The sequence below is a fragment of the Falco rusticolus genome, chromosome 2 (genome assembly GCF_015220075.1).
Source record: "Falco rusticolus isolate bFalRus1 chromosome 2, bFalRus1.pri, whole genome shotgun sequence".
Lineage (NCBI taxonomy): Eukaryota > Metazoa > Chordata > Aves > Falconiformes > Falconidae > Falco > Falco rusticolus.
The window spans coordinates 31,757,325-31,774,207 of record NC_051188.1 but is presented as its reverse complement, the minus strand read 5'-3'; the positions used below and the strand labels follow the sequence as shown (position 1 = coordinate 31,774,207).

Sequence of the window (16,883 nt, the reverse complement as noted above, 5' to 3'; positions counted from 1 at the left end):
TCCCCATTTGCAGAGAGAGAAACCAAAGGCATAGACACTTGCAGAGCATCCCAGCTCGCTGATTCCCCCCGCAGCTCCAGTGGCACAACGAACTGCTGCAGCATGTGGATGTGCCCGTCAGGTTTGGAGGCAGATAAACCACAGTGCCTTGGCAGGATGCTGCAGTGAACAGATCCTGTCTCCTGCAGGGCTTGTTAGTTCAGGCACAGTAGCCGCTTAATGCAGCTATTTATCTACTAGAATCAGCCTGGCTCATATCCAGTCTCTGCTGCATCTCTGCTCCATCCTTGCTTGCACCCCAGCTGCTGGGGCGAGCTGGGCAGGGGATGGGAAGCCTGCCTGTGCTGTTGGTGAGCTCAAAGGCTGGCAAAGCTGTTTTGGGTACAGAGGTAAGCACAACAGACTCTCTGTCACCTTTAACTGTGGCCTGGGCTCAGAGCATCGGGTCAGTCATCACTGAGGGCTCTTTAGGGAGCTCAGCCTGATTTTGCCTGTGAACTCAGGAACAGGTGCTGGCTGCGTGGGTCTTGGGGAAGTCTGGTGATACCCACCAAGAGCTGGGGTTGTTCCCCACCAGGGAAATACATTATCCTGTAGGACTTCTTGACTGCAGAGGGCTGGACTAGGTTCTTGCTCATCTTTTAGCACTCAGCTATTTGCAGACACCAGGTGGCACGGGTCTGACTGGAGTGCCTGAGCTGTAATTACAAGTCAGCCAGGACTGCAGTGGGCTGCAACCCACTTCGTGACTTGCCTGTAGAGAGCATAAAGGTCCTTTTCCATGAAAACAACTCAGAAGCTACTTGATCTGCGAGTTTCTTCCATGTTGTAAAAGTCAACAAGCAAAAGTTACCACTACAAAAAGTGCTGAAAGGCTGCTTCTTGTATCAATTAATTTATTTTCCCTATGAGTAAGTAAAGAAAAGTTCTTCCCTTCCCCAACATCTGCTTCATCAGACTGCGTTCTCTTGCTATAGGCTGTTGGTTGGCCTCTGGCAAATTAAAGTTGCTTTAGTTAAAGCAGCAAATAGGCAAAATACCCAGATGCAGTCTGGATTTATCTGTGAACTGGGATGTTGTTTTCTGATCACTGGCTTATTCTTAAAAAATCATTACAAGCTTAAATTTTTTTAAAAGATACCTCACCAGTAATCTTGTGTTTAGCTGCAACACTAAATTATCTCCAGTTGCCTTGTGAAGCTCCTGAAGATTAAGCTGGCTTCAGATCTGTTTTCTGATAGCACCTTCATCTTTTACCAATAGCCTGAAAGAAAATTCATTCTTTATAATCAGTTATTTACAAACCAGTGGTTATGTTTGTGCAACCTTGCATGACCTTAGCATTTCTGAGTCTCTTTTTTGAACTATTCTCTATGGCAGAAGAAACCCTTTACAAGTTCTGTTTTATTTTTAAAGCTGTATTATTTCCTGTATGATCTAGGTCCTTGAGATTCCAGGCAGGAACTGGATGAAAGATTCCAGTTTGGCTGTAAGTGGGAAACCAGATGAAGCAACGGTGAATTACTTTGAGCATTTGTGTCAGTTTTCCTGCTACACTTTAAATCTTGACCTGGGCATAACCATGAATTGTCTGCAGGTAAACACCCCCCCATTTATAAAAAACGTGCTCCTGCTGCACTGCTGCCTTCTTTGGGTTGCATTCTGCCGAGGCTGGTGTGTGGCGGTGGAAAACGTGTCTTTTCACCTACACCCAAAAGCACAGATAATGAGAGCTCTAAACCTGAGTACTTGTCTCGAGGCAAATATTTATATGGGATATTGCTTGACTCAACAAGGGCAAAGAGGTCCCCAGAAAACTTTTGCCAGAATGATGTCAGAGAGGAAACCAAATGAGCCAGACAAGCCCCTGATCACATCACAACTATTTGGTAGGAATGCGAGGACAGAAAATGAAATGTGAATATCTCCCCCAGGCCAACAAACCTTAAAAATGAGCAAAACATTTTCCAAGGACCAATGCTTCAGGGTCCTGTCAGATATTGTCTGGTGAAGCTTGTTAGGGTGGCCCAGGACATTCCTGATCCCAGCATCTGCGCGGCCGCTGCAGGCAGTCACATTCCCACAGCCAAGGCAGCAAAGGGGAACATGTGCCTGCATTTCAGCTGCCTCTTCAGTCTGACACATGAATAAAACCTCTTTTAATAGACCCACAAAGACCTGTGACAAGACTTGGAGGTGGTGTGAGGACCAAGCTCTGTCTCCCCCTCTGCTGCCCCTGCACCAGGGCAATGACAACTTTTAAGGGATCGACAAAGTCATGTGGGATAGCAGCATGTTCAGCTGGCCTAACAAAATACAGGTCACCCACAGACTTCCATACTGCAAACCATGATCTGGGCAAAAAAGTCTGTATAAATCAGTGTTTCCTCACCTCTAATTATGCTATCTCATTCCAAGTCACCAAAACCTGTGTAGGACCTCTGGCTGTCACTGATCAAAGACAAACAGAAACAGACTCCATCCGGCCTAGAGCAGACCCAGAATCCAGACAGGGAACAGAAATGACATTACCTAAGCAGCCTCTCTGCTTTGTACCTCTTTGCACAGCTAATTAACACAGCTCACAGGCCAAAAAGCGGGTCTGAAGCATTAGGAATCCTGCCATAGGGGGAAAGTAATCATGAAGCAGTTAATTGAATAAACCCAGAGAAAGTTTGTCCTGCTGGCAGCCAGCCCAATCAGGAGAACGAAAGGCAGATTTATCCAAATGGATTATTTGCTCCATGTGACTTGCTCCACATTATTTGCTCCACTCAGCGCTCTTTAGGAGCATGTTTACCCTTGTTCTGGGGTGCAAAGCCTTTTCTGATAGATGTTGAACAATCTGCCCTCTCCCCTTCAGAATTTATTTCATATTGCTTGCAATTACTAATAAGAGTGCTTATGTTGAAGCATATTTTGAAGTATGTCTTGCTGTCTTTTGCCATCCTTTATCTGCCACAGTGACCTCCTTTCCAATCCAGACTGATTTCATTAGCTGGTAATATCTATGGGCTTTGGGCTACCATAAGGATTTGCATTTCTGATGAGTTTAAATTACTGGATACTTGTGTAACTGGTATAGCTTCATAATTTTTGGCTAGTGTCAGTCTCCTGTGCTGATCCTAGGATTCCTGAGTGTGTCCCACATGTCTGTTTGCCTTCTTCATTCTTTTCAGATATGTCTTTTTGATATGACTTCGGCTTGCTTGTTGTTGATGCAAACACTCAATGGTTGTACTTGAGACCCTTGTACTACTGCCCCCCTCCTTGCACATAAACTGGTATTATACAGAACAATTCAGGTGGGAAAGGACCTCTGGGCATCACATTGCCCAACTCCTGCTTAAGGGACGGTCAACTGCAAAGATAGTTCATGTTACCCAGGGTCCCATCGAGTTTTAAAATCCCCAAGAATGCAGATGGCAGAGCCTCTCTGGGCAGCCTGTGCGAGTGCCTCACTACTCCCACGATAAGGACTTTTTGTGTCATATCTAGTCAAAATATCCCTTGCTCTGGCTTATGTCTAGTCCTTGTTTCCTTTCCAGTGTGCATCTGTGGGAGGAGTCTTGTTCTGTTTTCTCTATACAGTCCCATTAGTTAATTGTAGACAGCAATTCCCTTCGCTTCCCCAGGCTGAGCCAGCACAGCCCTCAGCCTCTCCTCCCCCATCCTGTGCTCCAGCCTCCTGACCCGCCTGGTGCCCCTCACTGGGCTCGCTCCTCTGCCTCAGTGCCTTTTCGGTGGCAGGGAACACCAGGGATTCTGTACTCTGGACGTGGTCTCACAAGTTACAGTCCTGCTAACAGAGCCCAGGATGATGTTGGCCTTTGCCACAGGGGTACAATGCTGGCTCACATCCAGCTTGTCCACCAGAACCCCTTTGCCCCTCTGTCTTGCCTGGCAATGGTGACAGCATCTATGGTTTATTCAGTTGCTTTGCCTGAAATTCTCCATTGTCACTTTGTTCAAAAATTTATTCCCTACTTTTTGCATGATGAGAAGTTCCTTGTAGTAGAAATAAATTGAAAGCTCTCACTCTGCAGTTATGTGTCCAGACCTTATTTTGCTGTATTTGAAAACTCCCTCAGAGCTTGTTTTTGGGGAGTGGAAAGCAGGTTGTCTTACCTGAACCTGCGTAAAATAGTAGTGAATATAATACTTGGTGTTACTGTGCCCAAATTTTCTGGATTTATCTTAAGAAGACAATTATCCTGATTGGATATTCTTTTGCATAAGTCAGAAAAACTGTAGCGTATTTGTGGAGTTAATTTCATCTAGCTTCAGCTGGACAAAAATGACATCCATCCCAAGCTAGTTTTCTGGCTTCCTTGATTGTTAGTGGCAAGAAAGACAGTCTTCCTTTGAGGACAACACATCTCACTGATCCTAGACTCCAAAAGATATTGCACCACAGAGGTGTCCTCAGCTCTCAGGTGGTACGAGCAGGCAACTCATAGTACTGCCCCACAAGCAAAGCCTGGCCCCACTGGTCTGTAATGTGCCTTTTCACACCATGGGGGTCCAACCAGCAGATAACACATGCGGGCACGCAGTCAGGTATTCTCACCTGAGCAGATGTAGCAACGCAGTGGTGAGACATCCCTGCTCACTTCCCTATTAGAGAGGAAGATGGCTTCAGTCTGCCCTGTGCTCTTTAGAAGGGATGGATAAGTTTGCTGGACTCCAGCGGGTTTTCCATACGGTCTTTTACTGGATCAAGTTTGGTTATTTTTAAATATGTATGTCTGAGAAAGGGTCTGATCCTGCAAAAAATACATATTTTTGAATCTGTGCACATGCTTGACAATGAACCTGGCGAGGTCTCGCTGAGCTCAGGGCACTACTGTGATAAGCCCACTTGCTGCCATCCTGCCGTTTCCATTTCAGCCTGTCATTTCCACAAAGCCTGAAGGTGACCATAACTGTCCTCTTACCCCAGCTGCTCTATGTAATCCTTGTGTAGTGGCTATTTACTCCATTTTCACATTTATTACTTTGCTTATTTTCCACATGGCAGTCCGTAAGAGTAGAAGAACATTTTCATCTGCTGCTGATGTGGTTTTCTGCTCCATAGCATCTGCCTCCTTGCTCATCTATAGTGTTTGTTTTCTGTGCAAGGGGATGTTACCAATTTCATCTTTTTATGTCTCATTTATGCTCCATTTCCGTTTCTCTTCCCATTTCAGCTGGCACTTGATGTGAAAGAGTGTGTGATCTTGTGTTTAAGATATTCACAGGGATCTGTGTCTCTTCTCCGCCATGCATTTCCCAGGGTTTGGTGAGCAATTCGCTACATCAGTATCTCCATGTGTAAATTACTGGTAACATCACTAAGGCTCTGAAAATGATTTATTTTATACTGGGGAGGCCAATATGGAATGAAAAGGGGTTTCAGTTTGGATCTGCTCAGGATGAAATTGCCCTGGAAGAAAAGAATAGAACTGAAAGCACTGCATATGGTGTGGAAATACCTGATTGATGCCTTTCCAAAGTTGTTTCAAATATTTCTACCTTTTACAAAAAGTATACCAAAATAAACATGCAAAGTGCTCAGAGGTCTCTGCCATTGTCCCCCAGTGACACTTCCACGTGGTTGCTGAGACTAAAGGGGAGAGCTAAAGATAAATCCATTAATGTTATATAAGATGCTCAGAAATGTCTCTAAATAAATAAAGTGCTTCAAATTCCACGCTGCATATGTGTCAGGCAATTTATCAGCAGTGCCAGGATGCTTTTTCCTCTTTGGAGGAGAGCTCTGTGGGAGAGCTGAGCAGACGTATTGCAGGTGGCTATTAGCAGCAGGTCACCCAGAACAATTTTCAGGATATCTCCATGCACAACTGAAATTTTGCCATTCAGCACAGCCCTCAATAATCTCTAGGGGTAAGAGCTTCATGGGAGGTTGTGAAAACCACGTGAGGTCACTGCCTGGCCCAGCGGCCTGCTTCTGCAGCATAGAAGCAGAAGGGACATGTGCCTACCTTGGCAGCGTGCATGCCAGACCACCAGCTTAAATTCCAGCTGAAAGTGGATTTGCTTCACCACACCAAAGCACAGGGAAGATATTCTCTTCTGCCAGCACTGGTGAAGGGATCATAGTCATGGCTCACTGTGCTGAGTGGACAACAGGCAGCTGTGACACCTCCAGCCAGACCTGCCTGCTCCCGCCCTGATCCAGTGTGCAATGGCAATTATGTTTTGTCGGTATGTAAGGCACTTGGCTTCCTCACCAGCTGCACCTGCAAGTGGTGACACGGACTGCCTTTTGTAGCCCTCCTCATCTTGCTGGCAATCGTTTTAAAGCAATAGGGAAATTGGTGGCACCAAACAAGTGGAGGACTGAATGATTGTGATTTCTTCTGAAAGATCTTAGAGGGAAATAGGAGACCCAAAGTTGCTGTGAAATTAGTGATGCTTTCCTTTCAGCTGGACTAAAAAAAGCCCAAAATTAGGTTACTGAAGGACAGATGAGGCGATTCTTATCATTTAAGACTATGGTATAGCAGGGAACGTGCAGGGTCAGAAGGAACAATAGCGCACAAGAAAAGGTACTTAACAAAAAGAGAAAAGCTACGGTAAGAAAGAAAATGCAGTTTGATGAGTTGTTTAATGTCTCAGCATCCATGCTTTTCATTTCCAAATACAGTATGTGCATAGAGAGGTGGGCTGCGAAGTTGCCGCTCTGCGTTCAGCCAGAGCCAAGCAGAGACTTCAGGACCAGGCTCTCTCCAGCTCCATCAGAAGGTGGATCCAGATCAGCCAAACATGGTGGTTCAGCTCTGTTCGCCTCTATTGCAAAAATCACAACAAAAGCAGGCCAAGGGTATTACCTAAATCTTTTTCAGCTCTCCAAAGGAATTTTCTCCTTTTTGGTGGCTCATGTGCCTCCCAGCACCCACCTTCAGCAGCTCCAGGGAGGACCATGGCTCTGCACCACACTGTGCCATGCTGTGCCAGGGACTTGTGCTAGGGACAATGCCACCAAGAGGTGCTGAGGGCAGCCCATCACAATCATCACTCCCATGGTCATTGCTCCCAGCACACCAGGGGAGCAGTAGGCCTCTCCACCTCAGTCTCGTGCAGCCAGAAGAGCATGGCTGTGTCCTCCCATGCTCCTCACTGACTCGCTCAGGCCCCAGTAAAGCTGGGTCAAGACTATCCCTGTCATCCTCCCTGCCCTGTGAAATTGCACGATTCACTGTTTTTCCCTCTTCTGCATCAGGCTGAGAGACGCTGATTGCCTGTTGTGATGGAAAAGTTTTGGGGGTGCCAGGAGGGACTCAATGTCTCAGCTCTGAGCCAGCCAGGACAAGGCTTGTGGGCTTTCTATGGTGTATGAAGTGCTGAAACCCCAGCGAGACAGGGCACAGCCACAGCAGCTCCTTTCCTTTGCTTTACTGGAGCTTTTGGGATTCGTTGTGCTTCCTTTAAACTCGGTTTCTTGGATCACTTAAGAACCTCAGGCTGTCTCTGAGAAAAAAAGGAAGTTTCCAAGGGCGCCCCAGCTAAGTGTGCTGGGATGCCTTTGATGCCAGGCAACGATCTTAACAGTGAAACAAAAATGTATACTCCCTGCAAATTCTGACTTTGAGGCAAAATTCATGATGCTTGGAAACCTGGCCTGGGTCCTTTTAACATGGGAGGTTTGCAGGACCATGTTCAGTGCTCAGCTTCTCTACCTGAGGCAACCAGCAACGTGTGCTAATTAATGCCAGCTGTGAGAATGTCTAGGGTTGACTTAACTGGGAAGCAGACTGAGACCTCAGCACTCATTTCATGTAATCAAGGCTTATATTAAAACAGTCCTCTTTCCTCCACACCCCGTGTGTTAGCCACAGCAATTGCTTTGGGGCAGCATTTCTCCCAAGGGGTGTATCTGGGTGGTTATGTCTAACCCAAAGGGCTGCACCGAGAAATTCTCGATATACCGAGCCACATCAGAGTGGGTGGATTACAAAGCTGTATGTGTTGGTGTCTGATGGCTACTCCTCGCCCTGTGGCCAAACACCCTGTTGAGGGGAGAGGCATTTCTCTAATGTTAAAATAACAGCACTGTCTTCCATTGATAACATCTGACTTGAAACATCCTGCAGCCAGGTTGGGTTTACTGAAATTCACCCTCAAAATGAAACGTGGTTAGGAAAGGACCCAATGCTTACCTACTTTATCCCATTGCCAGAGCTGTAGCCTGACAGGCAGGGCCAGTTAACAGTGGTAATTAATTTTCTGCAGTGGGTTTTGGGTGGGCGGTGGGGAGAAGGAAGCTGGAGCACTTTAACACAGAAACTTCTGAGATGGCAGCTCTTCCCCTCCCTCTCCCTTCACGGAGAAGACGCCGGAATTGTTTTTCTGGGAGACCACGCTGAAGCTCTGAGCTGCCCTCCTTTGCAGCGTGCTTGGAGCAAAGCCCGCACCACCCTGCGCTGCCGTCCTGTGGGCTGTGCTGGTGTGTGGGTCTGTGGGCACAAGGTTAGTGCCTTACAGGACAGGGGAGTCCCTGGGACCAGGCAGTGGCTGATGGAGAGCCACCAGGGACAACTGCCAGAGCATGCTCTGCCTTGCCTCTGCAGAGCACCATTATGGTCACATCTGCAGGCAGCTGTGGATGCACAGATGGAAGCTCCCCAGATGCTTGAGGTCAGCTTGGTTTCCAGTTTTGCTCGTTGAAATCTTTTCAAACCAAAGCAGGGCAGAAGCAGGGGCGGCAGAGCAACACAGCTTGCTTCCCTCCACATGTCTGCAAAAGGATTTGAAAGCCTGAGGTGCCCAGTGCTCGCACAGCCCTGGTCCACAGCTGGGACAGGACCCAGGTGCCTTGCCAGGAGCCTGAGTTTGCAGGCAGCAGGGGGTTTTGCAGCCCCTCTGGCCACAGCTGTCATGATCCTGCTGGACATTGGGGCCAAAAGCCACTTGAGATCCCCAAATCACAGCCCCGCATGGGAGATTTGAGGATGTCTGGGCTGAGACAGTGGCAGAGGATGTCTGGAGGTTGTTAGGGGTTTCACAGACCCTCTCCTGCCTTGCACCAAACAAATAAATAAATCTCATGGGGGTATAATGCACCGTAGCATTTTAATCCTGCTGGGCATGAAGTGGATTACAATGCTATTTGGCTGGCCACTGCGCACGGAGCCAAGCTGTTATAACAGGATTAAGATCCCTTCCCTAACTCAGAACAGATTTGCTTGTTACTTTAGAAAGCAGCTAGAAGACAGCTTGGCCCATAAACCATGCTACAACCCTTTCTGATTGTAAGATTGAACTATTTATGCCCTCCTTTAAATATGCTTCTTTTTGTAATTCAATGAGTTTCTTGAAGTCCTACAGAGATGTAGATGGGTGGGTTTTACAAGAGCATTGTAGACACACTTTTTTACTCTTTACAAAAACATTTTTCATACTCTCCAAAGAGTTAAAGTTGTGTGTAAAAATTCTTGAATGAAGAAGATCTGGTTTACCCAGCCATACACAACACCTTGAAAAGCATCGGCACCCATCTGGGTTGTGATTGCACTGCTGTCCCCTGCCCTGTACCGCTGGTTTTTGGGGCAGAGACTGATGCCAACTAAGGAGCAAGGGCACACCGCCCATCTTCCCCTTCTACCCAGCCTGCAATTAGCAGTGCTGGGGAGAATTGCTACTAACAGGGGGAAAATGCACAGCAATTCAGTGAGACTCATCTCCGCTAGACCATCAAACCCTGCTTGCTTCTTCCATGTGCACGGAGCACCTTTAAAACTTTCCCTGCATGCTGGGGTCTGCAGCCAGTAACATAAGCAGTGCTCCTTGAATTAATATGGCCTTGGAGGGAGCAGCCACTTGGCTGGGGAGCTCCCTTGCCTGGCCATGCCTCTCCAAGGGGAGACATTCATGGCGACTGTACGCTTGAAGGAAGGCAGGTTACAAGGTAATGCATATAATATGATTAAGAGCAAAGGTGACCTATAGTAATGTGGTAAATATGTGGTTTTCTCTGCTTTGCCAGTGAATTTTGATCCCAGTGTAGCACTGCATTGTAAGGTGCCGCTGCTATGCCTGGCGAAGCTTGTGGGAGGACAAAGAGCAGAAAGCGGCAAGAAGTACAAAGAGGCTCCAAAACACCCCCTGCCCCTGCCTATTCATACCCCTGCCAAAGAGGCGAAATGGAAGGGGGACGGTTGCAAAATTGTCTTTCCTTGTTTAGAGTTGCCTGTGTCAGCCTGTCGTGCCCAGGGAAAATAGCAGCAGATCAATAGAGGTGTCTGTGCTGACATTCTTACTGTCTTGTCCTTTAAGATACACTGAATCACTCATCAGCCTTCCCAGTTAATGAGCCTTTCAGTGGGAAGAAAGGCACAGGTTTCTTTCTAAGTGTGTGCTTCTTTGCCAGCCTCCAGACCTCTCCTAAAGGAAGACATAAGTGATGGGCTCTGGTCATGGTCAGAGGTCTGGGCTATGATTGCAGCAACAGCGTGCTGACAGAACTTTACTGGAGGCTTCCCTTGGTCTAGCTATGGGTTTGTGACAACAGGAGCTGCTGCAGCCTTTCCCTGGAGGGTAGCAGGGTTCCCCTGCCCTTTGCCACTCACTAACTGCTTTACATGATGCCAGATCTCTGGGACACCACCCCTGAGCACTCCCCTGGATGGAAGGAGCAAGAACGGAGGTCCTGCTGCAATTTTACTTTAATGGAGTTATGTCCGTTGGCACTGATCAAGGACCTGACCTATGTGAGGGATGTCAACGTGCATAATGACACCAGAATATGATGCCTGTCATTTATCACTTGCACCAGTCATCCAGGAGCCCTGTTGCCCAGGTGCTGTGGAGATAGGGAATAAAATAATTCCTTTGCAAAGAGCTTATGATTTTGAAATAAGCACAAACATTGAAGGCTTGAAGGTAAGGGAGAGAAATTACATTGCTCCTAGTCCTTGTTACCTAGCAGGCTTGCATTCATCGACCGCGAACCTTAATACAGTTTTCACTCCACTTGTCAATTGTTAAGATAGATTGGGGGGCTGTCAACAGAATGTTACAGTTGAAAAGATCCAGCTAGAAATAATAGACTATGAAACATCAAAGTAGTCATAATACTGTAAACCACCACAGAGGAATGCATTTGGCCCTTTCATTTTTAATGGTCCCTCAGGTGTTGTTTGGCATACAGGACAATCTGGGGGGGATTTCCCTGTCCCAGCTTCAGAAGTGTCTGCTCCAGGCTGCCCAAGGGAGCAACCACAGCCTCTCCTTGAGCATCCGTGGGGGACAAATGGGCACCCCAAGAAGCAAGTTCATCTGGCTTGTCTCTGACACCAGTTTTTGGACAAGGTGCCTTGCCATCCAGAGGTGACTACATCTTCATCTCTAGGCAAGAGCAGGGGGGGTGAGGTGTCTCGCTCAGAGACAGCTGGCACTGGCCTACAGGCTCCCACTCCTCACTGGTGCTGGTGGGTGGGTGTCGGTAGTGCTGTGCTGGGCACAAAGGGGTCCAACCCACGCATCACTTCTGGGTGCTGCCACGAAGTGGTGGTGCATTCCTTACAGAACTGGTGGGAAACCACACTGAACACCTTGAGAGCAGATCAGAGCTAAAGCCTGCTGCATTTACCCGGCTGGATGTGAGCTGGGTAAACTTGGGACCACCTTCAAAGCATATTTCACTTTATAGTCAGAGGGTTTTTTTCAGAGCAGAGAGGTTTCTTGTCAGCTTGTCCATCTGCCTGGTGTCTCAACAGGCCCGTGTGGGGAAACACATGCCATCAGGTTCCCACTGCCATCCTATAGGGGTAGGAATTCCTAGCCAGGTCAAGATGATTCCTACTGGGGTTTCACTGACACGTCAGACCTTTTCCTAGAGGCTGTCATCTGTTTCCAAGAGAGTTTTGCATCCAATGCCTATTTTCAAGAGCTGCCAAGACAGCACCAAGATTGCTCATCTCTCTACCGGGCTTTGGGTCTGAGCAGTGGAGAGGTTGGCCACAGGGGATTTTAATAAACTGAAGTGCTCTGTGTATTTAAAAGAGAGGAACAGAAACATCAGCTTTTTTTGGTATGCTCGAAGGTAAAATGTTGCAGCTCCTACAACAGCAAATCTGCTACTTGAGAAGAACTGAACTGATAAATTCAGGACTATCCTAGGTACAGTGGAGCAGTCGGTGGACACCCCTCTGTGTGCTTATGAGACCTCATAAGACAGTGCCACTGGCACTGAAATTGTGTTGTGACCTTCAACAAGCTTTTTCCTTCTCAGCTGTTTTTTTAAATAATTAAAATTATAGATGAAAGTAGTGGGAGACAGACACATAAAAGGGGTCGAGCACAGAAGCATTCACTTACAAAATCTCCCCATGTACTTAGGAATGTGGCTATTTCTTTTATCCATTTGGATGGCCAGATCCTTTCAGATAATGACAGGGCTGTGCTTTTTTTAAATAGCTTGTGTTGGTGGAGGAGCACAATGCTGGGAGAGGCGAGCCCACACCCGAGCACTCCATCCCCTGGGAGAGCCTGCCCCGGCCAACTGCGCTTCTCAGGCTGAGCATGCCCTTGTGGGGATCTGTCCTGCTGCTGAGTGCAGCCTGAGACTGGAAATACAACTCCTGGAAATCTGCCATTCTGGGGGGACAGGTCCTGCTCTGAAGAGGGATTTACCCCATCAACGGACCTCCCTGGGACCTATAGCTCAGGAAAGATGCTCCCTGCAACCACTCCGAGTTCCTCGCAGGGACCTCAACAGAGCCAAAGATAAGTTGTCCTGAATTAAATTAATTTCTAAGCTTGTGTCGGGCTAGCAGCGTGGCATTGCAAGTCAGGTTTGCAAGGACTTCCCACAGAACAGAGCCACTTTGTTAAAGTTGGTCATTCACTACTGTGATAAAGTAATTAAAGCCTCCCAGTCTCTTTCTCCCCCTGCTGCTCCTTCTCTACATACAAACATCAGGGCTTTGGCATAGATGGAGCTGTTGACACTTTGTCAGTGAAAATCCAGAGCTGTGCGAGTAAGAGAAATGCTTTATGGGGACTATAAATAGTTTTGCATTAAGGCAAATGTATTCTCCCGCCTAAAATAGACTCACCTTGCAAACAGCTTAAGGACAGTTTCAGCACCGGAGGAATGCCTTCAGACTCCCCTCAGGAGACAGAAACAGCCTTTCCCCCCCGAAAATGCAAAAAAGAACAGCAGCTGGAGACCCCTCTGCTGCCATCCCCCCTCTCCCTGCTCCCCACTGCCTGGCAGCATCCCGCTGTGCTTGGGTGTCAGCCTGGGAGACCACTCAGCATCCTTCCAGCAAAAAGGGACATTAATTCATCCAACTAACTTTTCCAATCATTTTTCCTAGATGCTTGCAATATGCGTGCTCATTACACAGGTGAAAGGGTTGAGGAAACTTTGGGGAGGGGGAGCAGAGACTTCCCATGATGGCTTGGAGCAGCGGATAGCTTCTCCTTGCTCCAAAGGGAATCATGCAGCCAGACAATGCAAACATCCTCTCTGCCAGGGCTTCAATGTGTTAACAGCACTCTCTCCTTGCTGCCAGAGCACCGTTTCATTCCCTGCAGAGAAATGCCAGTGGGGGTGGGGTGGGGGTGGGGGTGGGGGGGTAGGGGGGTGATGAGAAGATGTCAGAAGAGCAAAAATGTTTTGACTCACCTTTAGGCTGTGCGTTGGGTTGACGACGCAGACAAGTTGCCCGGCAGCTGAGAAAACCCTCTTTGCCTTGTAGTGCTGAAACCGCAGGTGAATAAGATCTAACACAGCTCCAAAGCACTGGGTGAAGAAAAGCATCACAACTTTTGGCGTTGCTGCTGCTGCTACTGCTGCTGGCAGTGGGCAGGGGAAGCAGCGAGGGAGCCCCTGAGTCCTTGAGCCTGGGGAGGGAGTGCAGTCGGCGAGAGCTACGCTCCAGCACGGCTTAGCATGCCTTCATATTCATCATCAAAATAAGACGGGAAGAGGCTTGCAGCAGCGGGGCGGCCAATGGAAAGGACAGAAATGTTATCCTTGAGGTCCGGAGACAGCCAATAACGAATGCCTCCCCTCCAGAAACTCCCTGATGAATTGAGCCTGGTAGAGAATGTATTATTGAACATTACCATACATCAGCACATTGCATTTATCTTGTGATTACAGCCAGTCATATGTAAGGCTGTGGAGATATGCAGGCAAAATTGATTGCTTAACGTCTCCATTTATTAATTGCCTTAATTTAACAAAAGAGCACTCGGATATCAAAGCTAAATGTAAGGCGTAGGGAAGAAGCCCACCAGTGAAACTGTTAGGAAGTAGCAAAAATAGATTAAGTAGCCTATGTTTTACTGAGAGAGAAAAATCAAATATGCAAAGAGAGTTGCAGTTCCTTGCAGGGGTTAAGCAGAAGTAGAGCTCGCTGTATAAATAGATTCACGTCTGTGCATTTGCAGGCTTTGATTTGGATTTTCACCACTCTGAAGTTTTCTGAATTTTATATTCCGCTACTTCACAAGGGTCCCAGCACACAAATGACATTTTCCCCACCACTAAAAATAGGAGACGTCAGGTGTTGGGTCTGGTGTAACTTGGAGTAACTCCATTTAAAGTCAGAAATATTTTCCTGATTTACACTTGCCAGTGGATCAGGTCCGTTGGACACAAAACATGATAATTACTGGATGCTGGAACTATGAGAGCATAAAAAGGCACAGAGCATGCTTCTAAAAATAATGAAATACATGATGCATGAGAGCACACACACAGAGAAACTTGCACTGAGGGAAAAGTGGCTTCTAAATCAACAGAATAATTAAACATGCAGAAGGCTTTTGCTTGTCATTCATCTGCATATCGGTGGCCAGGAAATTACGAATTAGCCATTAGATAGTCCTAGGCATTAAAAAGGAATTAGGGAAGTGCAAGGAAAATAACATGCTCTTGCATATTATTACCAGTGCGTATTTCTGTTGGTGGGCAGGGATTCTTCTCGAGCCATTGAGTCTCATTAAACTTGAGTCCCTATAACCAGGTTTTCTGGGAGGTGTCTGCACCGAAGCAGCCGAGGGAATCAGAAAGCACATTCATTTCATGGGACAATCCTGTGTGATATGTTGCTCTGCTTGTTAATAAATCAAAGAGGGTTAATTTAATTAGCTCTCTGCCAGAACTTCCTATCAGCGTACTATTTAGGCTTGCTAGCTAAGTACTCAAATGGCTTATTTAGCCTTGGTAATCCTTTTTCCTTTCAAAGCAGAACAGATAAAAGTAGCTTTTCTTTCTTCCTTTTTTTTTTTTTTTTTTTCCTTCTTTTTAAATATGAGCCCCATGCTGGGGGTGAGGCTGCTGCTCTGGGCAGAGCAGCCCCTGTACAGTGCAGGCTTCAGCCTGGGACTGGATTGCCACAACTGCCTCTTCCAAAATCAATACTGCAATACTGGCTTTGCCAGACTGCAGAAAGCCTGTGCGTAAAAACAAAATAAAGAAGCCTGAGTAGATAAGTAAGTGGGAAATTGTGAATGTTGAAACAGCTGACAAAGCAACCCCCCCTGAAAACATTAAAGATGGGAGGCATATGTATCTCTCAGTTCTTAACATTTGCTTGTAAATGACAACAGGAGATAATTTTTGCAGCACTGAGAGACACTTTGAGAATATTTTCAGACAGACTTGAGGACAAGTGAGTGAACTGATTTGCTTAAATGTATCCTTTCCTCCATTCCCAAAGTAAATACAAACATCCAGCTATTTATTATTTATTTCTTCCTGATTTGTAGTTAGTAGCTGCACAAATACTTTATGCCAGCAAATTTCAGTCTGCAAGTTATCAGTGCAAGTATTCTGCCATCAAAGCCCTAAATGAGCAAAAGGTCCTTTCTATTTTATGTTGGTTATTGCCACCTAAATCCCCTGGGATTATTTCTGTTTGACTGATTCACTCAACTGAGTGCCTGGGCTTGGGGAGCATGACCACATCTGTGGGCAGCAGAGATGGCACTTCTCATGCCTGCTATCCAGCCAGCCTTGGGGCTCTGGCAGTGCTGTGGTCCAGCCCACCTGCAACCCAGCTGCCTTCCTGGGGGGGCAGGAGAAGTGTCCCTGATCCCACAGGGGCACAGAGATATCTTCAACCTGAATATACATCCCAGCTTCTGGGCTGGTATATGAAAAGGACTGCCATTTTTGCAAGGAAAAGACCACCTTCAAGGGTGGGCAAGGGGACATTTGCAGTGCCTAAATCACCGTATGAATCTGTGCCCATCTCGCATCCTACACGTGACCTTCTGAGGAGCATCTCTGCCAGCAATAGTTGTGGAAATACTGCTCACTGAGCATTCGGTGCATCTGAAGGTAACTCCTGCTCAATGTGCAAGTTCACGTTCATGGCGACACTTTCGGAAAATATTTTATTGCTCGTATTGTTCATGTCCTGAGACCCACGTACAGCAACGCCTTACTGCATTTCAACACACAATTAAAGCCCTGGCTTGACAAGGGACCCTATATCTGCCGAGCTGCGGCAGCTGGCCGCTCACGCAGCTTCGCTTGCAAACAAAAGCTCAGCAGCGTGGTCTGGTGTGTGGGTGTGGATCCAGGTCTTTTGCTTTCATACAGAGCGGCTCTCAACCAGTGTAACTCTCTTAATTTGACTTTGTGGTGGTCTCATCCAGGCTTGAGGATGCAAGGTCTGCTGCCCTACCTGGCCTCAAACCCTGAGGCAGGTCCTCAATGGCATTACTTAGCTGTTTGGATGCAGCCAGAGAGAGGAGGAACAAGTCCACACGCAAGGGGCACTTCATGAATCCCATTTAAATGCTGGCTGGAAATTTCTGGTGACTGTAGCTGTTATTTCCAAGACAGTTGATTCTGTAACATGTAAGTGTGACCTGGCAAAAGGCCATAGGCTAAATCACCGTTAGGATCCAGATTT

The 16,883-nt window shown here is 47.1% G+C and overlaps 1 protein-coding gene across 1 annotated transcript in view; it reads right to left on the bottom strand.

Moving 5' to 3' along the window:
- Window positions 1-13,927, bottom strand: part of SIAH3 (siah E3 ubiquitin protein ligase family member 3) — a 47,921-nt gene extending 33,994 nt beyond the window's left edge. Inside the window, exon 1 of the mRNA XM_037377630.1 lies at window positions 13,637-13,927. Within this exon, the coding sequence (XP_037233527.1) occupies window positions 13,637-13,771 (135 nt within the window). The 5' untranslated portion in view covers window positions 13,772-13,927. The remainder of the gene's footprint in view (window positions 1-13,636) is intronic.
- Window positions 13,928-16,883: the final 2,956 nt, after the last annotated feature.